This window comes from Taeniopygia guttata, chromosome 6 (genome assembly GCF_048771995.1).
Source record: "Taeniopygia guttata chromosome 6, bTaeGut7.mat, whole genome shotgun sequence".
Taxonomy (NCBI): domain Eukaryota; kingdom Metazoa; phylum Chordata; class Aves; order Passeriformes; family Estrildidae; genus Taeniopygia; species Taeniopygia guttata.
This window is the reverse complement of record NC_133031.1, coordinates 7,732,178-7,760,111: the sequence shown is the minus strand read 5'-3', so window position 1 is coordinate 7,760,111 and position 27,934 is coordinate 7,732,178. Positions and strand designations below refer to the sequence as shown.

The following is a 27,934-nucleotide window of genomic DNA, read 5'->3' as shown; positions in this document are numbered from 1 at the left end:
TTTATTATTTAGAGATAAAAATGAGCTAATTAGATTTTTTGAGCTATAATACATACTCTCTGTAACTGCATTTAGGTTGGAATTTAGCATCCACTTGCCAAAAAATGACATTCCCTCTTCCCCACAAGCCTGGGTTCTCCATTTCTGCCTCCTAATGTATCTGACCAGAAACAGTATGGCAAATTACAGGGCTGGTCAATAGGAACATAGGATCCCATTTCAGGCTCTGTGAGCTTAATATTGGCTAGTACATTTTTGACCTTAATTTTGACAGGCTTTTACTTCTGCATGTCAGTTTACATGGGAAGACTGGCTCAGGCATGGGGACCTGGACACTAACCTGATCTGGCCAGACCTAAAAGTAAACCAATCAATGCATCTTTAATTTGAAATGCTTAATGACTAATCTCTTGTTTTCTTTAATTAATGATCTACAGTTAATCATTGTGAATAGTAAATTGTCTATTTCAGTATTGATAGGAAGAGTTCCTATGGGAAAATGTTCCCCTATAGCTTTAATTTAAATATGCATTTTCACATCACACTTACCATATCCTTACCTTTATGCTATCGCATGATTACAGGTCCATTAACTAATCACATTTGACAACTTGTTTATTGAGGGGAGCAACTACTTTACATTTCCTGCCTGGGAAAGAAAATGCTCTAACAAACAATTATTCAGCAGCTGCAATCATGGAGCACTGAATTAATTGGTTTGAAGATCTCAGTCAAGAAGATCTTGATAAAAAATCAAAGAAAATGTTGTTTGACAGAATGCATGAATGAGAGTGCCAGGAGGGACTCAGGCTTGGTAAGCTGCAGCCCTGCTCCAGGGAGCACTCCATGAGGACCTTGAAACACTGCACTCAGAGGAAGAGAAGGCTGTGGAAAAGCTCATTTGCTTGTTTGTTCTTTTATGTTTAGTTTTTCAAACCCAGAACATATAATTTGATTATAGGATCAGGATGCTGCTAAAATGGGCCAAAAAAACTGAGCACAATCACTTCTATAAAGGTTGACACATGGTTATCTCATATGCGTAACCTCTGTGGATGACTTCTCCTGCCATACAAATAATTAACCCAAAGGGTACTGTGAAGTGTAATGATCATAAAGCACTTTAGAACTTTCTCCCAATGGGAGCTGTTGTGATTGCACTGGAATGGGATAAAAAGAAGAACAAGGCATGTGGGGATCTCAACTCTGGACTCGGCCAGGCAAAACTATCTTGGTGCACCTTGAGGCTGGGGAATGCCACTCACTCCCTGACAAATGTCCAAGAGGGCATCAGGACAGTTTGTCTCTTGAGTTAAAAGATCAGTGCATTGTTGGGAGTAGAGCATTGTAGAAAATAGTGGGATTGCTGCTAAAGCATGATGAAGGCACTGAAGACATCAACTGGAAAGGGGTTTCTGATCTCTCCAGCTCCTTTGTCAGCATGAGGAGGACCAGAGTGTCTCATATGAGACAGTCCCAAACTCTGCTCCATGGACAAGTCACAGACTGCAACACACTGGCCAGTTCTAAGCCATGCTTCCTTCTTTCAAATGCTGTCACCTTGTGTGCTTTGCAAGTCAGCTGAGATGAAATATGTTTCTGCCAGATAAGACTGATTCCTACAGTGACACTGGAAAGGAAAGGAGAGCTTAAAGATCCAAAATTCTCTGTAGTAAAGAGCTTCAAAAGTGAAGTACAAAGACTAAACAATATCTTCTCTAAATATTAGGTCACTATAAAAAGCTGAAAAAGTTGCCCAGTAAGCTGAAGGGCAGTGATAATGTCAGGTGGCTTCTCAGAAAACATCCTGATTGGGCTTTTTGGTCACATCCCATTAGTAACACTGTCAGTTTTTCAAAACTCCCTTGTTCTTACATTAAAAGTTGCTAAGAGTTTGCTAGCATCATCTCTCTAGAAAAGGGAAGAAATATAATTATTTTCCCTTTCCTGCATACCCCAAGTTCAGAGGGTCAGTGAGAATGGTGGTATTGAAGTCAGTCATGAACGTGGCACTATTTTGCCAAACCAAACACCCCTAAGGACTAATGCCTCAAAAGTGTGATGGAAACTTCTGTCACAATGGTTCATATTTAAAAGCGAGGGCAGAGAAACTGTGGCCTCCATCTTGACTCTTGTTTAAAATCAGTGAGAGTCCAAATTGAATTTATACACTTGTACGTACCCTGATTCAAATAATTGTTTCTGCAACAAGTCCTTGGCTCTCTTTAATGCTTCAACATGAGAGAGATAGAGCCTAAGTAACAGGCTCTATCTTTTCCTTTTCCCTTTTCTGTTTTTTTTCCCTATTTTTTTTTAATTTGCATATATGGTTGACAAAATTTGCCCTGCCAAAGGAAATGTAGAAAGAAGCAAGTAAACAAGTTGTTGCTGAAGTTTGTATTTATCATTCTAGTAAGCTGTAGAGTAGCTGAAGACTCACATGTTCTGCTTTATCCTTATGAAAAATGTAAATAGCAGGTTACATATTAATGCTTAGAAATCACTAACTTTACTTGCCAAGGAATTATACAATTATTTTAAATGAATGAACAGAAAAGTGTACATCAGGCTGTAGGCTCAAGTGGCTATTGCACAAGCTGGGTTAAACCTGAGGTGTTCCCAAGACAGCAGACCTTTATCCTTCTTTAGGATAATGATCAAGAAAATCTTTAAGAATCTTCCTAATGAGGTCATGAGTAAAATGTGATGTATTATTAGACACACAAATGAACTCTTATTAAAATAATAGAAAAATCCTGATATATAAAAGGCATAGTGTATTAAATCCAGCTTGACCTGAAGCCATGTGTTGAATACCATTATTAGGATCTGTCCTTAATAAAAGGCTTTCCATTTAGTTAGTAAAATTTGAGATTTTACTAATTTTGACTAAAGTTTTTTCCATGCTTGAAGAGCTGGTCTGCCCCATGTCAGGTGGCTCATGCTGTGTGATAAAGCTACAGCGATGAGAAGAGCGTTTTCATCCTCTACATCCAGACCCTAGGTCTGGATTCAGAAGAAAGGCAAAGCTGCCACAGGGCCCTCTATTTTCTTACAAGCCAAATATACAGGCGAAGAATCTGTCACCTCAGTGCTTTAGCAGCTGACACTGCAGCTGATCCATCCACATCATGGGAAGGTCAGTTAAATTGCTCTCAGTTTATTTCAAAAGCTCTCAACCCTTTTGCACAGACGTTGGACTGAGGAGAAATGACCACTCAAAACCAAAGGAAGTAAAGCAGCTGCTGCCATCCGGAAAAAAATTTGCTGTGAGGACAAAGCAGCTCACTCGTGCCAGCCACACAGTTATAACAATTTTTCCTGCTATTGAGAAATCTGTGAGATATTAAGCTCACTATAACAGCACTAAGATCTTCCCTTGCTTAAGTTACATCTTTATTTAGGGACACATCATTCTGGCCACAGAGTGATGGAAATATTTTTATTTGGTTTTTGCTAATGCAGAATGAGTAGCTAAAACTGAGGCAATATTAATTAACATATTCTGTTCTTGTAAATCAAGAGTGCCCCTGAGCGAGTAGTGCTTGTTCAGCTCTGGGCACCTATCTCAAGAAAGATATCATCAAAATACCATGTGGGATTTTGAAATAGACACTATTATAAAAATGGCAAATATAATCCAAACAAAGATGGAAAAGACTGGGACATTTTCCTTTAGGGTGATAAAACTTAATCAATTATATTTGTATTTGGAACCACTTTTATAGTGAGTGACAGAAAAAGGAATGTGATGAACACTTGCTGACCCTTTCCTTCTTAGCAAGAGAAAATACACAAACTTTAGAGCTTGGAAAGAAAACTCTTGTGGCATATCATCAAGCTGCAAGTGCTACAAGACAGCAGTGATGCCAAAATTTAAGCAAATTAAAGAATACAATTTTTTACTTTTAACTGCCACTCTGAATTCATGTCCAGACAGAGACATAAAGTGAAACTTTGACAGACTAAAAGGCTTCCCACGTCTGCATATTAAAAAGCCTGTAATTACTGAGGGCTGGGAAGAGGCTGTGTACACAACTTTTTCTGTGAGTATTTCGTATCACTACCGAACACTGGACAAGAGCTGAAAAAAAAACCCTCAGGTGAAAAACATATATTATAAATAATGTCTTCTTGTAGCTATTTTGCAAGAAGTTTATAGAAATGTGAAGAAATACCGTAAGAGAATAAAAGACACTTCACTAGTTATTATAAATTTTCTCCCTTTGGGGAGGTACATAAAAAACATTTAGAAAGCTATCTTGATATAAAAATCTTGAAAGATTGTTCTTTCCTCATAAGAAGCAATTTATTTTGATGTCTCACAAACTGGGTTTTTTTTGAGTATATAATACATATATGGAACAATTACAGTTTAACCATTTACTAATGGTTATATGAATAAATCATCATATCTATATTCCCATGATTCCTTAAAGGAAACTGCAGCAGCTTTAGCTGCAGCACAATTTTCATTAAATCACTCAGCTGCACTGTCTTACCTTGCAATTGTCAATCCCACTTCCTTTGTTTCACAGACTCTTATTCCAAAATTAAAATGTCTAGCAATTCCTTTTGCCTTTATTACAGTAATTTTAAACTGGGTCAAAAGAAGACTTTACTTGAGTAGCTCAGTTAGCTCTAAATTAGTAGTGTCACACTGAGTTCTAGGTGGTGAGGTGGATTAGAGCTCCCTTTCAGCACAAGGCTGCCTGTGAAAGGAAAACAATTAATGGATGGATTAATTAATTAATCAATGGATGTCAGTGGCTTATTTATGAAGTCACCTTAGAAAGCAGAGAGCAAGATGTAAATCTGCTTTATGGCATCTTTTCCTCCATGACTATGAGAGAAGTAAGACGAAACCTAAACCAGGGTGTTTTGTTTTGGCACGTTTGTGGTAAAAAGGTGCATCTCATAATATTTCTAACTTTACCTATTCACACAAGGTGGTGTCCATTGGATTAAGTGATTGGCGGGAGCATCAATTTAACTGAAAGCCAGTTAAACGGCTTTTCCTCCCTTCCTCCAGGTCAGAAAACCGAGGCTGATACTGTTTGCTGTTGTCAGTATGAGCCTACAGGGGTACAATCACGGCAGGCCCAAGGGAAAAGGAGCTACCCCTGAGCTCTCTCATTTTACAGCAGCCATCACCCATGGCTTATACACTGGAGTAAAGCTTAATGTAGTTCCAGATTGAAAAAAATTACACCAAAAACCTTTTATTCTAGAAACATTTTTAATTTCACTTGCATATTTTAACAGAAATACAATATGCTAGCAGCAAAATAAGAAGATTTCTGTTCTAACATTTCACAATACATTAGTGTCTAGATCTCCGTTTTTCTATTAAGGCAGTTTGCATTAATTAGAAAGGAACTCTGAATACTACAACAGTATTTCCAAATACGTACAAGTCACCAAAAAATAACTATTAGTATTATTATCACAGGAAAAAAACCCCCACAATACTAGTAAAAATGTAAGCACTTGAAGGTAATGCCTTTAAACCACAGAAGGTACCGTCTTACCATTCCAAGACCAAGTAAACACATGAAGACATTAGGTAAATATAAAAAGTTAATAAATTAAGGCTTTGTTCAGTCAATATTTCAAATGTTCATGTTCTGTGAAATTTATATTCAAGTTTGAACTAGCAGTTAATTTCAAGTTGTACTTCCTAAATGAAGAGTTCAGGCTGAATTCTGTCTCCCCCACTTCAAGACTGCATCCAACCCCTTAACGCTGTTTTTAAGCACCATTAATTAATCCCAGCAGAGAACAAGCAGGTATAGTTTTCAGAGCAGGCCCAGCACGTTCCTCAGAGAAGTCTCTAATCCCACGTGTAGTTCAGCAGGTGCCACCAAAGTCCTCCCTGTGCTACACTGGATCACTCGAGCCGTTCATCCTGGGAGAAGTGTTTCTCAATGGACTTCCCTGCCAGGTGAGAGCATTCCAGCTTGCCTACTCAAATCTGAACACAGGGGAATGGGACAGAAGGGCTGGGAGAAGCCACAGGTCCTCCAAGCCTCCTCCCAGCAGGAAGCTGCCAAATGACTTTTGGGTTTTGATCCGTGATACTTTGAGTCATGCAATTAAAGCATCCTCATTGAATGCAGCTGCTATGATGGTGAAACATTACATTCTCCTCTACTGCTGGGAGCAGCAGTTCCTCCAGGGGCACTGACTTTATTGTATAGCTGAGCTCTGTGTTCCCTGGGAGCCTGCAGGTTTTATTGGTTAAACCAACTTACTTAACAGAAGATGCAAAAGCACTAATGGCAATACAGAAGGGGGAGGGGAAAGAAAGGCAAAGTAACAAAAAATACCATAACCTGAATCAACTCTTTCATCATAACAGGGATTATATAGTTCTGAAGGAGATTAACAGAATAATTAATGGCCTTGTTTGCTTTGTGGTGGTCACTGCAATATCATGAACTGGCCCACATGAGTCTAATTTAAGGATAGATGTAAAATATCAACACAGCTTAATGGAGAATATTGAACAACAGGTTGCATTTTACTCTTCAATATATTAAGCTTGGCTTGCAAAGATACCTGCACTGAGGTGTTACCCACAAGAACCCTGAAATACTTTCTGAAAACAAGATGAACATGTAATTTTCTTTAAAATATCATCATAATAATTTCAAGATACAGTATTAGTAGGGATTCAGCAAGAAACATAGCTGTTTGCCATCTTACTGAAAGTTTTAAAGGCTCTGGGATAAAAAGGACAGAAATTCAATGGCCTGCCTGTTTGCTTTTCCCCACCCCCTACCCACATCACTGATGTACTAAAAACTTATCACCTCTCTCTACAAACCTTACCTTGCATTCAATTTTAAAAATCAATGATCTGGAATAAACTGTAAAAATCACTTGCAATAAATTTGCAAAGGACATGCAGACTGCTGGAATAGTAAAGAATGAGGACAGGTCACTTAGAGCAATCTGGATCACCTCATGAGCAGTATTTTAATGCTAGTAAAATACAACCTGTATTTCCAAGAAAATATAGGGTAAGATGATAAGAGGATGATGTACCACATTCTTGAGAAAGACTCTGAAGAGGACTTGGCCCATAACAGTCAGCATCCAAGGCAATGCTTCCACAAAAAAAAAAAAAAAAAAAAAAAAAAAAAAGATGATGCAATTTTTGAGGAAAAAGAGAGAAGGAGATATTCATCAGAGCAAGAGGATCACATTATGGCTCTATACAGTCCTGATGGATCACTATTGACATGTGGCATCTAATTCAGATGTCACCCTTCCAAATATTTCTGTACATGAGAAATACAGAGAAAAACATGAAGATTAATTAGTCTTGGATAACATTCACTGCCATAGGAAAGTTAAGGAATTCAGTACGTCTCATCAGAGAAAAGGTTAAAAGGGACATAATCATGATTTATAACTACACACAGGCAATTAGAAAAGCTGATACTACAGAGATCAATATAAGCAATCAAATGCATAAAAAGACCAAAATAACTTAAGGTGGAGCTACAAATGCAAATAGAAAATCAAGTGAAAAATGTACCTGGGGTAATTAAGTATTGCAACAGGAGGTATGAGTGAATTCTCATCACTTGAAGACTTCCAATTAATATTAAATGCCTTGCTAAAATACATATGTTCAGTTCAAAACAAAGCCACTGAATTTAACAGAGAAACTGCTGGCTGAAACTCAATGGTCTGTTGAATTTAAAAATAAATCCTCATTATGGTGCCTTATTTCCTTATAAATGTATGAGATTTTTAAAAAATATATCTACAAAATGAAAGGGAGTTACCAAGAAAAGGTGTCTTTTTCTTTCTGAGCACAGAAACATTTAAGGCTAGATTTAAAGCTAAATAAACTGCAGCTGCATTTTGGAAAATATGCTTCACCCCCTCCCAATTTTTCCCATTTCTTGTTCAGAGTTCTACAGTCCACTTAGTTGACTGTCTGATTTACATAATCATGTAGTTTTTCTTCAGTTTTTCTGTTCCTATTTATAAGCCATTCACAAACCATCCACTTAAGTAACAGCATGATTTATTGTAAGAATGATTATGGTTGTTTCAGAGGGAAAATGGAACGTGATTAAATGAAGAATGAACAAGGACAGTCTAGAACAAAGGGCTCTAATCCTGCAAATGGATTTGTAAATGAAACTTGCCTCTCAACCCCATCCCAAATGAACTACTGAGGGAATTCAGCAGATACCTTTACAACTGTGAGCCAAGAGCTTAGCTGAAGACACAAAAATTAAATAAAATAAATCAACTAACCAACCAATCAACCATGCCCACAGTATCTTCTGGAGAAATGGTAAAGCTCCCAGGGCCATCCACACTTAGGGAAAAAAATAATAAATAATGAACAGCATGTATACAGTTCCTGGAATGACCCTCTCAACACAGGTCTAAGCACCAAGTCTCCAGAGAGAGAACTGCAAGCAGACCTTTGCCCTTGGATAAGTTCCAGCATCTGAGACAAATGCATCAACCAAGGAAATGGCTGGGTATTTAAGCTGTGGATCCAAGAGAACACAGCTTTTTCTTATGCAGTAGATGCATAAGGTGCCACAGAGACCCTAACAACCCATACTTCTTACAGAGCTGGTGAACGGTCTAATGAAAGAGTATCAAAGTTCAGTATCTTCACCTGAAGTGCTTATTCTCTCCTATGGCGGAAAGAACAAGTGGTTAAAAAACCCTGTTTGCTTACCAGTTTACAAACCAGTTCCCTACCAGGGACAGCTGAGAGGCTCCATAAAGGCGGAGCTGTGTTACAGACCCACTTTTGTCAGGAAAAATAACCCTAAGATGAGCACGTGCACAAACCCCGCAATTGCTTTTAAACACTGTCTTAGCCCAAAATAAACAGCAGTGATGGAGCACATTCTTGCTCAAAGACAGATAACCCTGGTCCATTCCAATTGCACATAAGCCAGCAGGAACTTGGGAAATCCCACACTAATTGACAGAACTGCCTCAGAAATTCGTATGGAGCTACAGAGCCATTCAGAACAGCACAAGAGCATGCAGCAAGCATGGAGCCCAAGAAAATCAGCTTTGCAAGATCTGTGCTGAATATGTGTGAATTCCCACTTAAGTAGTCTGAGGAGCTGTGCATGGGCTAAGCTGAGGGACTGGTAGAAGGCACTGGTAATATGCCTGCTGTGGGGACAGCTGAGGTTACCCTGAACACTATGGTTTTTTTTCAGGAGGAAAGTACTGAACTTATTGTTTTCAGAAATAGCACCTTACTCCAGACAGAGAAAACCACCCCCCCCATTCTAGTGCAATTATTTAGATAAGAGCACTAATGAATACAGCTGAGACTGCAGCCAGCAGTAATGCCCTGGCTTATAGGAAACACTGAGCTAAACACTAATACCTACTTTTAATGAAGAGTATTAGGAGAAGGCTGAGAAACTTTAAATTCCAAAGAATCCTCTAAGCTAAATATGATGCCTATGGATGCAACCAGGACCTGGGGTCTAGTATTTCTGTGATGCCTTTATGTCTAGGGGTTGGTACTGGTTTGGTTTCAGACTTGGTCTTGCTCACCAGAGAAATAGGATTTCTCAGGCCAGCTAAACCACTTCTTCCACAAGGACCAATTTTGCGAGGAGGGGCAATGGGGGTTTGCAGCTGCTGCGTTTTTGTAGCTAACACTGACTCTAAGGAAGAGCCACTGGCAGGTGTGTGGTCAGGCTTCCTCCAGTTTTCCTTGCCCAGCGGCTCTGTGTTCACCTGTGCTTCTGCACTGCATGGTGACTTATCAGAGGGTGGAGGCGGAGCTCTTCTTTTCTTTCCTCTGCTGTCATTAGGACTTGCAGTATCTCTTTTTGGGTCCAGATGCATGTTTTTCTGAACAGCCATCTCATGAGATCCATCAAAGAGTGACGCCCAAAGGGCTGATGCAGACTCTTGTTGCTGACCAGGAAGGAACTCACCATTGCTCTCTTCAATTTTCCTATGGATGATATCAGCTAAGCCCTCAGGTTTCACTGGAGAATCAATGCCTGTAATTTTAAGGGACAGCAATTAACCCAGATTAAAACACCACCAATTATTTTACTTCTATCTATTTTCTTATTACTACTCAGAATACAAAGCTGTATTAACTGTCTCACCAAGTCTGAACTACTAAGAGTATTTATTAATGGATGAAATGGAAAATATTACATATGCTATCCAAGAGAGAACTGAGGTGACAGGAGGGAATTATTTTTGTGACAGCTGGCCTTGAGGCAGCAGGATAGGCACTGATATTTCTTTCCTAGTAAAAGAAAAAATAAAGTACTACAGGGAAACCTGTATGTATTAGTTATTAAATACATTTTGTTGTATAGTGCTTTGAAAATTTTGTTTCACAGGAGGCCCATGAAAGTCTGACTAAATAGTCTTGTGCTGCCAGCTTGTAGAAAATGGGACATCTTCACATATATAATTTTTCTCTATGTGCCTTAAGACTGCCTTGCTCCATTTCTTATTCTTCTTACTGGGTTTTCCATGTATACTGCAGTAGTACCAGCCTCAAACAACAGTAGTACCTGATTTTCAATAGAATCACAGAACAGTTTAGGTTGGAAAAGGCCTTTAAAGGTCACCAAGTCCAACAGCTAACCCTGCCAAATCCACTACCAACCCATGTCCCTAAGCACCACATCTGCACATCTGTCTTTCAAATACCTCCAAAAATGGTGTCCCCAACACTGCAGCCTGTGCCTCTGCTTGATAACCCTTTCTGTGAAGAAATTCTTCCCAATATCCAATCTAAACCTTCCCCAGGGCAACTGGAGGTTGTTTCCTCTTGCCCTATCACGTTACTTGAGAAAAGGGACTGAGCCCCCCTGGCTATGCCCTCCTTCCAGGGAGCTGTAGAGAACCATAAGGTCCTCCCTGAGCCTCCTTTTCTTCAGGCTAAACACCCCCAGATCCCTTAGTCACTCCTGATCACATGTGTGGTCCAGACCCTTTCCCAGCTTCATTGCCCTTCTCTGGACACACTCCAGAGTGTGTCTGGAAATGTCTTTCAGTGTCTTTCTTGTAGTGAGAGGCCCAGAACTGAACACAGGATTTGAGGTGCCTCACCAGTGCTGGGTACAGCACTGATACTGAATTTGATACTACAAATTCTATATATAATCCAGGAAAAAAATTTAGTATTAAGGGTGAAATGGAGTTTGTGCTCTGCTCCTCACTGAGGTACATGTGTATCAGTGGAATTATGTTACCATGTTACCTTTGTAAAGCTTCTGTTTGGTTCATTTACTGCATTTCTACTCTGCATTCACAGCTTAGATAAAACTTGACTGTTCAGTGCTCTGATGCATGGTAACTCAGTGACCCACATGGCATTTTGAGCATCATCACAGCTCCATCCCAAGCAGCAAGCAGGCAGGCATTTAGACTTGCACAGTGTTTCTCAGTCAATACTGCACGGGAGCCAGTAAAACAAAGTGACCTACTTTTTCTAGTCTGTAAATATTATTTCTGTAACAAAACTATTAAAAAAATCCTGCTGCATACCATTTTTCTCTGCAAAAATACAAGTCCCAGATACACTCTAGCTAGATTTTCCAAGCGTATTTTTCAATATCATTACCAAAGACCAAAAAAATTAGGTAAGTTATGCTAGGTAAGCCTTCAAATAGCTGTAAGAACAGCAGATTAATTTAATGCAATTGGTTTGCAAGCTGGACTATTTTACCTTTACATTTCCTGAGTTGTATACTACTCTTACCATGAGTGTTTATTTCTAGTGACAGCTGTTTTGAGTGTGTTTAGGGTAGACTGCAGATTTTTTTAGCTCAAGGTATAAAAATGTATTAATTATTTGCATTATTACACATTCCGATTTAATACAAACTCCTTGGTATGCAGTTATGTTGCTCTTTCATTGTCTGAATTGTCCTTGAAAAACTCAGTGTTTCACCACCAACACCAGAAGCCATCTGAATTCAGACAATGTTGTTTCTGTTACTCTGCAACTTGAAAAGGCAAATCCCACTTACTCATATCATGGTAGACGGAGGTCGCTTCCTTTGTCAAGAACAAAGGTGGTTTCCGTGGTGACATAATCTCAATTTTCATAAGTTCCTCACAACAATGCTTCCACTGGCCTGAGAGAGAAAAGAGAACAATGACTGGAACTTAAACACATCAGCCTGGAAAAAAAATGGAAGTTACTAGGTTGTGTCAGGAAACTATCTCCAAAGTAATACTAAACAGTGAGAATTTACTTTTGTTTAGCAGGAATGCTCAGGATGTGTTTGTATTTTCACCTCTGTATTCATTCTCTTAGCACAAAGGTCATAAGATCCTAGCTGGAATTTAAGCCTCCCAGAATTATTATTACACTATGATAGCTAAAGATCATAATTTGTCTTCAAATCCCCAAACAGTATAAAACCAAGTGAAAAAGAATAGTAAAAATGTAAATTTGGGAAGCTTCATCAACATAATTCAACAACCTCCAATATCCTGCAACCTGGATGTTATACAGCAATGTTACAATGCTATGGCAAAGGAACGTTCTGGTTTTAATAGAGGATAACTTGCCTTTTATCCCTTAGCAGACAAGGAAACCTCTTTTTCTATTAATAGATTTTGACCTTAAGGAAAACAAGACACAGTAAAATTACTTTGTTCATACCAATCATTCCGAGTTTTCTGAGCACATTAATTTTAAGAGAATTTTAGAACCAGGGAAGAAAAAAGGCATTTAAATGCCAAGTGACCCATTTTTTCAGAATCCAAGGAAAATGTCTCAAAAAATCTGTGGGTCGTATTCTATCTATAATGAATAAGAAGTAGATATTTTACCCTACTCTACAGATAATTTAAAGAGGATGCCCTAGTTTTTGCTTGGTGTGTTTCTTTAATTGATAGTGCTTTTCTCATTGTAAATCAAAGTTAGAAATTACTGGAAAATATGACTATGACACTGAGTTTCTACAACCTCAATTCAATTATTTGATTGGTGTTGTCTCTGACTAAAGACTGATATTTCATTAATTGACCTGGTTTTGTTTTCTGACCTGATAAAAATGCCTATCAGGAAGCAACTCTACTTTGTCAATAGCAGCATAAAAGCTGACAGTCTCTACTCTCAGTAAATCTGTGAGTCAAGCAGAAAGCAGAGAAAAAAGACACATGCAAATTAATCTATGTAATTTTTATAGTAAGGATTTGGTGATAAACAAGGAATACAGTATACTACTTCAACAGTATTTCACACCAATAAATGAGCTCCCTCTGCCATGTAAGATCAGGCTTGTTCCAGGGGTTTGCCAAAGGATCAGGGTAACACTTTAACACCTGTTACAAAGCTGAGGTACAGCTTTTACCAGGTCCAGGTAAGCGGTGTGTATTTGCCCATCTGGATGGAGTGTGGCTGGGTGAGCGTATTCCCATGTGACGAGGGCTACCAGAACCTTTGAACTACAACAGAATCAAGCAATCCCTATTACAACAAACTGTAATTTAATTCATCCATGGCACTGCTGAGCAAGGAAACCCCAAGTTTACTTGTGACTTCTTCCAAGAGCTGGCAGAATCTGCATCCTAGCCAAGGCCCCACACGATTCCAGCATCCTCACCAACTGTCACTAAGGCTTCCATACTAGGATTTTATACTTGTAGGATCTCACCAAACCAACACACCACTGACTGGATGCCCAGGCAGAGGTGGACTCCTCCCACTACAGTGAGAAGGAGGAAGAGATAGTGAGAATTTATCAGTCTTTAAAAACATTATCAAGAACACTGCTAAGAGAACAAGTTTTTTTGAGATTGATGGACATATTCTGCCTCTGATTTCCTGCAAGAACACATGGACTTTGGTTTAGTCAAATATTTGCCTTCCAACGACTTAGACCACCACCCAGTGTTATCCCAGAGAATATATTTCTTTTCATTCCTGCAAACAAAGGCTTATGAGGCAATTCCAATTCAAATTGCTCAAAGATCCCTTTGATGTTACATAATGCTCCATTCAGAGGGCACACTGCCAGCACTGCCTGCTTACTTACTCAGATCATAAAAGTGCTGCCAGAAAGCCTCCATCCACTGATGAAGTTCATCCCTACTGTCAGCAGCAAAACGTTGCGTCACACCCTCTCCAGACACGGGGTTGATAACAGAGAAGGTATTACATCTTCTCTTGGAGTCCTTATCCACAGCTCGAATCCTGGTTTCCTAGGAACAACAAACTGTGGTAGTGACTTATTGCTTCACTTGACTGGCATCAGCTTATGGCCAATGACAGTGTAAGGAAGGTAGAATTTGGCCTTTTGTCTACTTCAGATTAATACCCAATTAAAAAAAAAGAACTAACGTCAGGAACAAATTATAAAAATGTTTTCTCATAAAACTATTAAAATGGCATAAAACATGAAAAATAAGGGAATAAAGCACAATTATTGCAGTCCAGTCTGAATTACAGAATGTACTGTAATTCTGTGTTCCCCCTCTCTCTACCTTGACCAGCTCATCTCACACTGCTCACTATTCTCCACAGCAGTTTAGTGAATAATCTACAATAACAGCACGCAGCTCCTTTTCTCCAAACGATTCAGATGGACAATCACATTATTACAGCTACTATTTACACATCCTACTGCACTTCTGTGGGCCAGTTTACCCACTGCAATGTAAACTTGTATCAATTTAATGCTCATATTAGTGCATCAGGACTTTCAGGGTAATACAAGAGTGACAGGAAAATTAAAAAGAAACTTACTTAGGCCATCTTTAAGGGGGCATTTGTAGCAATAACCCATACAGTTCTACTAGAACAAGATTTTGCTCTAATAGAAAAAAACTATTTCCCATTTTAAAATAGACATTTTCGTTTTAACTTAATTAGGAAAAGCTGCATAGAAATAATTAAATGTGTATATATATCCAAAAAGTATAACACAAGTCTAAAAAATCTCTTCAGATAGAGTTAGAAAAGCTCTCAGATTACACAGCAGCACTGTTAGGGTTTTTCCTTCTGTTCAGGGACATAGTTCAATGGCTCTAGACTAGAACCAGTAGTATTTTCAGAGTATTTACTTTCTTATGGCATTACTGCAATTAAAAAAAGTTATGGCATTACTACAATTAAAAAAAAACCCAAACCACTTATCCTTAACTTAGTGATTTTTTTTTGTGTGTGTGTAAAATGCTAAAAGCTTTAAGTCTAGCTAAAACACAACTAAAATAATTCCAGAACGCAACTGGTCAACATTGCTATTCATCACAACATGATGAGCAAATTAAAACAATTAACATTACTTTATTTACAGAAGTAAAGTAGAAGCCCTGGGAATATCTTTGCACAAGTAACTTGACCTGACTGAAGAAGCAGCAGCCCATTACAACACTGCTCCTCAGAGGATTTCTGGCATACCCAGGAGAGCAGAGCCATGAGTTTTGGTGCCAGGGCACCAGCCGGCCCCCTGCAGCTGGCCAGCCCCAGCGCCCAGCAGGATGTGAGGACATCACACACAGCACGAGCATGCACTGCACCCTGCCACACCAGGGTATCCCTGGCACGGGCAGTGCCCAGCATTCGAAGGAAGCCAACAATCTCAGCCAGGGCTGTGTTCTAACAGCTCCTGTCTGGATGGACAGTGAATCTGACCACAAAGGTGGCTCCTCAAAATACAGTGAGGACAGAACAACCAGTTCCCTTCTACACTACTCAACCAAATGTCAAACATCTGCTAAAGACGTTAAACATACACCTACAGAAATTAAGTTTACGCATGGGATCCCATGGGGATAAGCCTAGTTCCGATACTCAGAAAAACAAGAGTTACTCTACAGACCATTCCCCAGATTTTAAATGCATTACTGAAGTAACCATTTGAAATACCAACAACTGCTTGTAGCATATCTGATGGATATGTTCATTTAAATTCTTCTGTCTAAAAATAGGAGATGAAGTAATTCATCCATCAGTGCTCTATATCCCATTAACTCAGGTAACCATAGATACCAGCAAAAAATGAAATCAAATAGATTAACATTTGACAGGTAAGAACTTCAAGCATACCATACACACAAGTTTATTTAATGATGTTTGCTGCAGGTTTTATCCCACAACTGTGGTATTATTCAAAGGAGATAAATCCTCAAGCAGCAATCTGTATCTGATGCTTGAATATTTCAGCAGTCATACAAGACGCCATTACAGCAATGGGCTGATGAATTTGTCAGGCTTGGGTGAATTACACGACATGCCCAGTTCCACTAAATAAAAGCAAAACCCAAAACAGCAAAAAGCTATTAAAAGAAAAACAAAAACAAAACAACCAGAAAAACCATCCCAAAAAACACAACAAAAAGTGTTTTAATTTACCATGTTGTAATAATATCTTTCCCAGTCTTATAAAAAAACTGAACCAACTCCGCTGTAGCAGTTGTAAAGATGAGAACAATCAGTGGATGGCAATAGGAAAACAATTGAATCTTGAACTCAAGTGACTCTTCTGGGTAAGCTAAAGCGAGTTTTATATTCTTTATGCAAAAGATTGTTTCTTTGAAGGTGGGGAAAGACTAAGAGGGAAAAATACATGGTATTTACATATTTGTAAATATCAACCTTATTCTATATTTTTCCCCACAAATAAAATCTCTTTGCCTGATAATACCTCTCTGAAAAGCTCATATTTTAAGCTAAGAAGAAGACACAGGGATAGTGAGAACTTTTTTACTGCTGAGGTACAACATGTTCCTGATAAGCCAGTCTTGACAGCCTATGAAGCACTGGTTATGAAGACCATTTTAAGATATCAAAACAAATTACAGTTCTTAAAAATATTGAATACCCTAGAGCCTCAGTTCTGTGTATCTATTTAAAGATTAAACAAATCAAATCACATATAACAAACTCTCTTTGTGTTTTTAGTACAAAAAAAATAAACCAAACTGAAAATCAGTACAACACTGGAAACAGCTATAACCTGTACATGCATTGGTTTCCGTTGTAATATTAATAATTTCCATGAAATTTGTTTTAGGCAAGCAGGGAAAAATGGTTAAATTTCTAATTATAGCTTTCAAACACATTAATTGACCAAAATCTATCAGCTAATATTTTGTCCCTTCCTTGTTTTGTCAGCTTGTACTAATGTGACATCCTCATGGCCACTGGCTGGTCAGTACAATGTGTATGACATGGATAAGCAATATTAGGATATCGGTGCCATTGTTCTTGGGAGCAATGCAGCAGCTGAAAATGTGGAAAAGGAGATAGCAATGAATGACCAGCAAGCATTTTGTGAAGCAACAGTGAGCCAATAAAGTAGCTTTCAAACTGCTCAATTTGAGCATGGTGTGGTTCAAGGATCTGGGTGTTCTACCTGCTTCCCCTGCCTGCATCCACAACCTCTTTCAAGTAACTACAAGACTAAACTGAGCAATGAATTATGAAATACTAGACATTTGGAGGTACTTAACTAGTCTGTGCTTTTCCAACATATTTTTACATCTAGGAAGGCTCTTCCTAAGCCAGCTAGTGGGATAAAGTCCTTACTACAGAGAATACAGATATTTTCAGGGCTTATCTCATTTCCCTTTGCTGGAGTTCCCCAACACATATAGTGAAGATTGCTCATGTTGCTGGCTCCCTAAAAGCTCACATGGTCTAGAACTGACATCCACATTCCTCTGCTCCAGCCCAAGGATGAACTCCCTGCTTCCCAAGAAATATGCATGGTTCCCTTGAAGCTACGCTGCTGCAACCATTGCCACATTTTCCAACCAAGTCCCGTACCTGATCTAGCCAGAACAGCTGTACCACCAAGGACTGTCATTCAAGGTAATTCCAGACTGATTTTGTCCCTCTGCTCCTGCTGCACTGATCAGCAGTGCTCCCATGACCCTGAGCCTGTGGCTGCAAACCCTTGCTCCTCACCCTGCTCCCCTCAGTGATCAGCACGGGCACAGAGACAGCCCTGGGCCTGCCGACTGCAGGGCCCTGGGACAAAGACTGCACAGACAAAATATGCCAGGAAGGAAACTGTGGGACTACAGCAATTTGAAGCAAGAGCCCAGAATCCCTCAAGCTTCAGGCACTGATGGCATAAAAAGATTTTTAATCTATGAACCAAACACAGTAGATTATGTATTCCAAACACTGAGCAACTAACGTGAACTGCTGGCACATGCACCAATTTACTAAGCTACCACATGTAGGCAAGGCCTTGATTTTTCATTTCAAATTAAAGAAAACTTGAAAAAAAATCAGGAACTGGCCCATAAAGAATATTTCTTCAAATTGGATTCCAGTAAATTTTCTTTGCTACAGAAAATATCATTTCTCTTTTCCTACTTAGTTGTGCAATATAATATGTTATAATCACATTTAGCTGGAACAATAACAGTAGCACTTGCATAATAGGAACTGCAGAACCATTCTTGCTCAACAGCAGCAGCAATGAAGTCATCTAAAGTTGAAGTAATGACTTTGCTGGTCTTAATGGCTTCTTCAAGTCTCAATTCAAAGGGAATTGGAAATACAGCTAACGGTGTGAACATTTTCCAGAGAATTTCTCATAAATCCAGATGATTTCATTACTTCTCAGAAAGTATCTTTAAATTACATGTAAAGGATCAGCTTCATGTTACAAATGAAAATGCCACATATGCAACCCTAAGAGATTTTAGTTAGGATGTGTAGAGGTGATGTTCAATCTCAACTTTCACTTTGAAATTGCTGTTTCTTTAACAACATGTAGCAGACAAATCCATACGATTAATCTGCTTTCATTTAAGCCATAAGAGAAATTTCATAACAAAGGAATCAAAAAACATCTGCAGGCATTAAGTTATTTTCAAGAGAAACTGTTTAAGTAGTAAAGGATCCAAGTATGTTTTCAATAGCACTTTTTTTTTTTTTAATTTCCATTCAAGAAGCATTCATAATCATTCTCCAGCAGCCTGATATCTTTGTAAAATGGTGTAAGATACATAAGTCATGTACCTTTTACATGTTAGCTTTAAGGATACCCTGCAAACATAAGGACAGTCTCTCAGCAAAGGCTTATCAAGCTGGATTTTAGGTTCTGAGTGCATTGGTTACTGAAAGGAGCAAAATATCTTAGTACAATACAGTTATTTTAAAAGGAAAAGCAGAATTAGGATTTAGACTAAAACAGAGAACCCCAAGGAAAGATATGAGGTAGCCTGATAATTTTAAAAATATTCCTGTAATGTTTTAGAATTATTTAGTCATTCTATAATTTACTAAAGTTTACCATTGCTTAACTGATACTGAGAACAGCTGGAAAACAGAATTATGGCAGAGTCTGACTTAGTGAAAGAGACTGAAGAAGTAAACCTACTTAAATATATATCACTGTATAAATATTTATTTAGTGTAAATATATAAACTGTTGGAAGAAAAAATAGCACTAGAAAAACAGGTAATTTTATTTAAGGAATCAATTTAAATCTTAGCAATTAGAAAAAACATCCTAACAGAAGCAGGTCACATTGTTATAACCCATTTAAATGTGTGGGTTCTATGGCAGTCTCACTCTGGACAAGAACGCAGTCATCTCTCCCAGGAACACTCAAGGCACCCAGGGCTGATTCTGCTGCTGTAAGAAGCGTTCTGTGTCACCCCATGTCCCCACATGTCCCCAGCCACGGCTGAGCCCCATGCTCACACCACACAGGCATTTGTGCAGCCGTGTATGAGCGGGGTAAGAGAAGTGGGGAAGGCAAAGGCAGAGGGGCAGAGCCTCCTGCTGCCCCATCAGCTGCCCTGTGCCCGCCTGGCAGCCGCAGCACAGCCGGCCCTGAACGCTCCTCTGGGGATCCGTGCTGGCAGCGAGCGCCTGGGGCAGCGCAGCAGCAGCACCCAGAGCTGAACACAGCCTCCAAATGTGGCGCTTACTTAGGTAACATCAACCCAGCTGTGCTATTGCAAATAACGTTTAACTCCTCTGCCCACCCTTATGGGATATTAACCCTTGATGCCTGCACCAAAACCAGTTTTTGAAAGCATCTGTTCTCTCTAATGCTTGCCATTCAAGAGGGTCCTTCCAATAACAATACTAATTTAAATATTACTTCAGATTAATTACTGTTTCTTTGGCCAAATAGTAAGCAACATTTTAAAATTACATTTTAAACTCAGGTTTTTTAATCAGGGCATGAACAACAGCAATAATATCATCCTAGAGAACAGAGCTTCCAAAGTTATTATGCTCTGGACAAAACCAGCATTAAGAAAAGCAGCTTATTTTAAGGCACTAAAATATTTTGAAAAATTTTCCATTTCTCCTTCTAATTAAGACTGTGGCCAAATAACACGTAACAACAAAAAAGCTTTTGTTGGAATTCCACCTTGCTGAGGACAAAAGTCTACCAGAGTATTGCTAGGGGACTGTAAGCAATACATTTCCAAGGGCTGTCTTACAGAACTGTGATATAAAAGGTTATTGCTTTTCCTATAGAAAAACACCCTCCTTTTTGCTTCTATGCTAACCAGTCTAATGCAATAGAAGGAATTTACATCCACAGCTAAGGAATGTTATGTTCCTGCTGGGGGACTGCAAATTTCACTGAAGTACATCCCACCCTCATTCTACTTATAAAACATTCTGCATACCAGCTGCTTAGAGCCCAAATGACTGCACATATTTCCTAAACTAAAAAGAACGTCCCCAAAATAATAAAATAAATTTTAAAATCCCAACAAAAGAAAAAAGAAAACAAACAAAAAATATCCCCATACAACCAATTTTACCTTGTTGATGGAAACTGTCAATGCTGGCTCCACTTTATCCTCAATTTCTTCTGGTGAGTAATAACAAAGGAGTTTGCCACCTCTCAGCACGCAATACAGCCTCCTCCAGCTTGTTAGACCTCCTACCATTTGCTAAGGGGAAGAAGTAGTCAGAAATTGCCAGACATACACCTAAAACAAAACCATATTGCAAGGTGCACACATATCAGCCCTGAGTGATCAGAATTTAGCCAAATTCATGAACCAATTCATTCCTGCAACTTTCTGGTGCAAAGACTTCCTGTTGCGGAACATTTCCATCACTGATTTCTGAAATGTTAGCAGTACTTTAAATGTCTTCTGGTGTTTTACAGTTTTTGCAGACTTGCCATGTGACACTAATAGTACAGAATCTGCTGGTTCACACAGAATGAAATTGAGATCTGGTGTCTAGTGTAAAAAAAAGAAAGCACCTTTATTAGCTACAGCAATTGCACAATAATAGAAATAAAACGAGTATTTCACTTTGGAAATACACAGTACATTGAACAAATGTTAAGAAAAGACATTTGTCTAGAATTTCCACTTTCTCAAATGAATTTTCTGAACAGCTTTCATAAAACCATAACAGTTTCACAACCAGTTTAAAGACTGTAATTCAGCACTCCTGACAAATGATGCAGACCCTCTGGCCCTCCACTATCACCTTCTCACTTGCCTATTTGTGCAACAAACAAAAATACAGAAGTAAAGTGAGTTCACACGAATCATTTCTGAAGGGATGAGTTTAATATGGCTCTGTTCACCAGCCTGATTCACCATGCTGTGATAGAAATCTTGTGGCAGCACAACGAGGATGTTCAAGGATGAGAGCCACAGGATTATTAGGACTGATGCCGTCAAGTACCACTGCAAACTAACTCTGAAACAAGAGCTGTACTTATCTTTACTAACAGCCTACGTCATTCATGCCAAGGAAACATTGATTTCTCCATGCTCAGCCACTGAAGGCACCTTTTGTGAATGTAACTGTGAGAGAGTTTCCCCCTTGCTCTAGGTAGAGCAGGTAAAAAACAACAGTTCTCAATACACCACTTCAGGTAAAAGCAAATGTTTTAACAATTGACTCTTAGTGACAGCTGTAAACAGCCCAGGATGCAAACACAAGCAAAGTCTCCTTACCTGCTGATTTAGAAATCCTGCCATCATGTCCCTGGCCATGCAGGAGGGCTGGACAACTAAACGGCAACACATGTTTCCGTACAGGGGTAGCCAAAAAGAGGATTCCTCTGGGGGAAAGGAAAAGGCAAAAAACAGACAGACACTCAGGTCTGAAAAATTGTCTTAAACATATAGCTGAGCTTTCTACATCTGTTTTTACATTAAGATCCTGAGTGTAAATAAGCATGTTTTCGTATTTTGAGGAATTAATGTGGGATTATATTAAAACTGATTTTTAGTCTTCAGGAAGTGTTTTTTAATTGAAAATGTTCATAAATTACAAAATAATTTCAAGTAAAAATGGCAATATTGTTCTGCAAAACAAGTTGTTCTTGCATAAAATGTAGCTCATTTCAGAGCTAGAAACTCTTGAAAGGTAAGTATGCTGGCCTTCTCATGTCCTGTGATCCCTGAGTCCATCCCATTGTGGCACACAGCTGTACTTATACACAAGCACTTTGCTTCAGATTGTTTTAATAAGGCTTGGAATTTGTATCTACTTTTGCCTTCAGCACTAGAGGAGCTAATTTAGGGTTCCAAGGAGTTTCTAATGAATTGGAATAGCTCAGCTCCACTATGCAATAGGCTCTCTTCTGTAATTAGAAGTAGGTAATGCAATGTTCCATTAATGTGACGCTGTCTTTGGTCAAGGTTTAGAAATGCTTGTAACGAACCAAAATGTCCAGGTATGTCCTTCCTCACCAGACTAAATTATGTAAATTAATGTCAGAAAAAGGAACTTCAAGAAGATATAAAGTACTAATAAAGAAAGGCTTACAAATAGCAAAGGTACTCAGAATTATTCATCCAACACTTCAAGAAATAAATGCCCCATAAATCTTCAAACCTGTACTTATTCAGAATTACTGAAACGTAAAGAAGGAAATTCCCTTTGAGGTGGTGTTTACCCCAGTAAATCATTTAAGTTCCCAGAAGTAACAGTGAGAGTCACACGTCTTAACAACTGGAGGATGGCTTATAGGAGGAGCTATCCTTGCAGAAAATAATGGACAAAGTACCAAAAAGTGAAAATACCACCATCGGTTGCAGTATAATCAGTCCCCCACAGTGTTAGCATCCAGCATAGACTGCAAGCACACACCCTTACATCCTGTGTTAAATCTGGGCCTCAAACAATCTCACCAAACCAAAGCAATTTTTCTCCTTCTGACTACAGAGGAACAAGCTGTTCTTCATTCTGATACCCTTCCTTGATTGTGAGGAAGGGGAAATAATTTGTATATAACTCCAACTCACATAAGACAGAGATACAAATGACAGAAGAAACTCCCAAATGAATTAAATTTTCATCTGGACTTGAAATTTTACTCAACATATAGTTTATTCAGCTGTGTACAGATGCCTGGTTTAGAGCCGTTAAATATTTTATTAAAGTTGTTCTATATTGAGTATCAAGAAAAATAATCTCTTTAAGCTCTTTAGTTTACAAGACTTTAATGCAAAATGTTACTTTTTTTTTATTGCCTTAAATTGATACCATATGTACTTACCATTTCCTGTAATGGTAAGGTTGTGGGTCCTGAAATTATCCTCAGCACTTTCCAGGCCCAAAGTGGTGTATGCTAGCAAACTGTACTTTGCTCCACTAGATGTGAAAGAAAAGGCATGTTTAGGACATTTCTGCTTCATGTTGCTTGGGCAGTAATTAAAGGGAGTCTAGACATGCCTGAGAGACCACATTTCGGAACAAGGAAACATCAAGGTGCAGGGCAGGACCTGTCAGTGGCCACAGATAGACACCTCCAACCTCTTCCCACACAACTCCTGTATCTCTGGTTCTTCTTGTAAACACTGTTCAGTCTGTTCCTCTCCTTCCTAGATCCTTATCTCCTGCCTCCATGTGTGTACCTCCAGTTCCTCCCACCCCACAACTTCCAGGCCAGTGCCATCATTCATTGCAACTCTTTCTCTTGCCTCCTCTCTGGGACCTGCTGGCCAGGAGACTTCTCATGTGGTCACTGCCTATGAGCTGGGCCAAACACAGGAATACAGACCGTGCTATCCAAACCCTCTGCACCCTCTGCATGCTCAAAACACCTCTCTCCTCTAGTCACACACCAAGTAACTTTCAATAGTTTTACAGCTCTTATTACTAGGCCTAAAGCAATTAGATTTGGTAATAGGTTCAAAAATTCCTAAAGTTAATAGAACAACGGATGACAAACTTTATCTGAAAATACAGGTTAAAAATTAAAAGGCATTATAATGCTTCTCCACGTTGCTGTGCTCTTTGCTTTGCCTATGCTGGCTACACTTTATAAACCAGTTGTTTATGTATGTATTTTTAATAGGATCCAATAGATTGATTATTCACAGGCAGAAATCTGTAAAGAAATCCTATGGTCAGTTTTGTAGCAGAAAGGATTTCTTTTCACTTATTGGACTTAAGGGGTTTCAGAATCTTTTATCTTAGTTTTGTATTTTGCCTAGGGAAAAAAAAGTATCACTCTTACAATTCAGCACAGTGCAATTGTGGAATGCAGTTCTTGGAATAAACTGGTATAAATTTAGTACATTAACCTTTTCTCTAAAATACTCATCGGACCAAGTAACAGATTTATAGTCCAGCAATGCAGTAGGAATTCCACCTGGCTAACGGCAGTTAGAACAAAGTTCACAAGAAAACAAACCCCTCCAAATCACTAACTACTCTCCCAACAGGATCTAGCATAAGATCCTTAAAATATCTTCCGTAGAACATCAGAAAGCTTAGTGGCGTAAAAGCTGAGAAGACACCATTGAGCTAAGATCATCAAGAATAATTTTCCATCTTAGTATTATTCAAGTTTTATTTTTCTTACTAGCACAGTGGGAACATACATTTTTCTGACCTTTGGCTCTGTGGATAAATAAGGAGAGTGTCTATGTCCCCCTAACCCTAACGAAAGAGGAGGAGGAAAAGTAGGAAGTTTGTTAGAGGGGAGGTCTGTTAGTATCTGTCTCCAGGGAACAAAGAGAAAATTAAATAAAATATAACATCCTAGGTGAAAAACCACTGCTATCAAGTACTTCAAGAGGGCAATCTGAACAAAAAACTCATCAGCATTTGTATATATTCCTGCTAAGCTGTTCCTTAACAAAAGATTCTTCACTGATTATGTTTGACCATGCAGTTGAGCAATGCATTGCCATTCTATTTAAACTGTACCAAAAAGTTCAGTTTCTTCTCACAGATAAAACTGCTGTGCTGATTCTAAAGTTACTTTTTTTTTCTAAAGCATGACTAATTACCACAACAACGTTGCCAAAAAAAATAGCTACTTCACTTTTAAAATATGCTCCTCAGTAACATTTTAATTCTAAAATACAAGTCATTCCTTTCAGGCAGCTGCAATATAATTTAGGAAAGTTTTATCTACAGATATTTTTCAGATTTAACTGGCTAATCAGGATTGTTGACTGTGTTTTTCCTTTGCATTTCAGAGAATAACTGCCTTAAATGGCAGTTTCTCTGTATAACAAAGAATAATCTGCCTGCTGCATCTCATTCAGTACTTTGCATATCTGTTGTATTTTCCCATGTAACAACTTCATAAAAAAAAAAAAAGGCAGAAAAGCAGCTCATCTCCACAACATGCCTGTAGCAAAGGCTCATTGTTAAGTCTGTTTACTGATCAAGAGACAGAGCCACCCAAGTTTCCATGCAGAGCTGGGTGTGGGAAGGTGTAATTATAACACACTATCAATGTATGTTAATTAAGACATCTTCAATTCCAGAATCTATTCCTGAATATTAAACCAAATGTTAGAAATCCCAGTCTTAGTCCATTCATTCAATGTGAGTGAAGGAGCAAGTAGAAGACTTGTGAAGTAAAAAAAAAAAAAAAAAAAAAAATCAATATGCTCAACATTTAATCAGATCTTATGAGATCTTAAATAATAGAAGGTAAAACCAAATATAACCTTCAGATGCTAACAAAAACTCAACCATCAAAGAGGCCACCAGATTAGACTGTGTACTTCCAGCAAAATGTCACTGGGGATTTGCCAAATCAAACACAGGACATGGAAGCTGCTGCACCTTCAGCCCAGTGGAGGACAATATATCAAACAACAACCAGGACACACAAAGGCCAGTTCTGCAAATGAGTAAACAGGCACTTAGGGAGACTCTCCAGTGATTTATCCAAAGAGCAAGCCAGTTACACTGGAATTTAATAGCAAAACTGCATTTAAAATTTTTCTTCTATGAAAAATGTGAAAAAGAAAAAAAAATATTTAAGCCAGAATTGAAAAACTAAGCAGGCAAAAGACTGCTAAATGAGAAATAATTAAGAAAGAATATCAGTATATTTCAAATTAACTAACTTAAGCAACCAATCAAGCCCTTTGTCACTAAGCTTTTTCAAGAAGTTCCAAGTCTGACAGTTTCCTCACTAACCAGAAAGACTTCTAAGCCAAGAAGTTTGAAAGAGAGGGATCACAGAGTTTTTGGAAAATGGAGAATTTCACTCATGTGTGCATTGGAAAGAAAAAGGCTTGTACAAATGAAATCTACAGAGAAAAGGTGTTCGCATAATATAGAAAGTTCACTTTTTTGTTGCAGTTTAATTTCCCCTGCTGGACTGGTAAAACTCTCTGGGAATACTTGAAAGATCTCTTGTAATCTTACAGTTTCTTCCCTTTTATAAGGGCTACATACCAAGGTCTAATATAAATCCTTGGAGGAAGCTATAAAAAAACTGACAACTTATTTTCTGCCTATAATAACCCATTTATTTCCAAACAACTATTTTAATCATCCAGCAATGCCATCATTTAACACTTCATTGTTCATTTAATTGTGTTAAGAAAATAATAGTCACTGTGAGATGATTATCTACAGTACAAACAACAAACTTCCAAGATGGAGGGAAGGAAAATTCAATTGAGAAACCAAAAGCAAAACCCTGGGGAGGAGGCAGCTGTTTAAATTGCCTACTGGTGCTTTTTCCTTAAAAGACAGGCAATCTATACCGAAGCAAAGAAGCCAGTGGTTATATCTGATTCAAACTGTGTCTAATGATAGTGTCTCACGGCTCAGCTGAAGCTGGTGGAAAGCACAGCCACCTGACATGATGCAGACTGAAAAATGTATTGTCATTAGGTGGAATCCACTGCAAAGTCAGTGATAAAATTTGTTTTATCTGTGGATAAGATCTGTTGGATGTCTATTTTTGAGTCAAACAGAAAAATCAGTTTGCAGTTATATCAATTCAACAAAGATAGAATATGCTTGAATGTTTCCTTGTAAAATCCCAGCAAATAGTCTAGATATGAAACTAGACTAAGACTAAACACCCAGCAAGAATTAAGCATTGATTCTTTACTGTCGGCCGCCAAAAAAAAGAGGAATTCCTTGAAAAAATTTCTTTCTAAAAAAAGTTAAAATAAACAAAATAAACCAATGCTATTAACATTTGCAAATTAGGTATTTGGCCTACTTAAATCCCAATGAAATTGAAGTAGCTGGAAAATATTAGTAGGCAGTTAATTTTTAAAAGGAAACAGGTAAATTATTGGGAAAAGCATTTATGCCTACGAACACTGAAAAGCAGTTATGTAATTTTAAAATGTCCTGTGCTAAAGTCAATTCAGAAATCTCCTGCTAAGTAGCCTGTAACTATAAAGTGCCTTTGGCAGTGCAGAGTTTTACTGAAAAGCTAGCAAGTGGAATTAGGGAAGAGGGTACAGGAGTGGTTTTTTCTGCCTACATACACAACTTCCTATTTCACACAATTTGTAACTTTTACACATATCTACCTGTCAATTATGAGCAACACTGGCTAGGTGCAAAAATAGTATGGGGGCGGAAGCAAACGGGGAAGAGGAAAAGAGGAGAGGTAGATGGACAGAGAGACACAGACAGACTGTACAAGTTCAACTTCCTCTAGAGATCAAACTAAAAATATTATGGAGTTTGCAAAGAACAGTGGATTTACCAGCTGGCTGGCTGTGGAGCACAAACATAAAGGCTGCTTG

General features: G+C 38.4%; 1 protein-coding gene across 22 annotated transcripts in view; it reads right to left on the bottom strand.

Moving 5' to 3' along the window:
• Window positions 1-5,220: 5,220 nt before the first annotated feature.
• The window catches only part of RTKN2 (rhotekin 2), a 196,172-nt gene continuing 173,458 nt past the window's right edge, over window positions 5,221-27,934 (bottom strand). For 21 of the 22 annotated variants that reach the window (XM_072930896.1, XM_072930899.1, XM_072930897.1 and 18 more), the window contains 6 exons: window positions 23,464-23,558; window positions 21,914-22,020; window positions 20,753-20,884; window positions 14,037-14,202; window positions 12,018-12,125; window positions 5,221-10,022 (listed from right to left, as the gene is read on the bottom strand). In XM_072930896.1, coding sequence (XP_072786997.1) covers window positions 9,469-10,022; window positions 12,018-12,125; window positions 14,037-14,202; window positions 20,753-20,884; window positions 21,914-22,020; window positions 23,464-23,558 — 1,162 coding nt within the window. In that variant the 3' untranslated portion in view covers window positions 5,221-9,468. The remainder of the gene's footprint in view (window positions 10,023-12,017; window positions 12,126-14,036; window positions 14,203-20,752; window positions 20,885-21,913; window positions 22,021-23,463; window positions 23,559-27,934) is intronic. The other variant, XM_072930918.1, reaches the window with a different exon arrangement.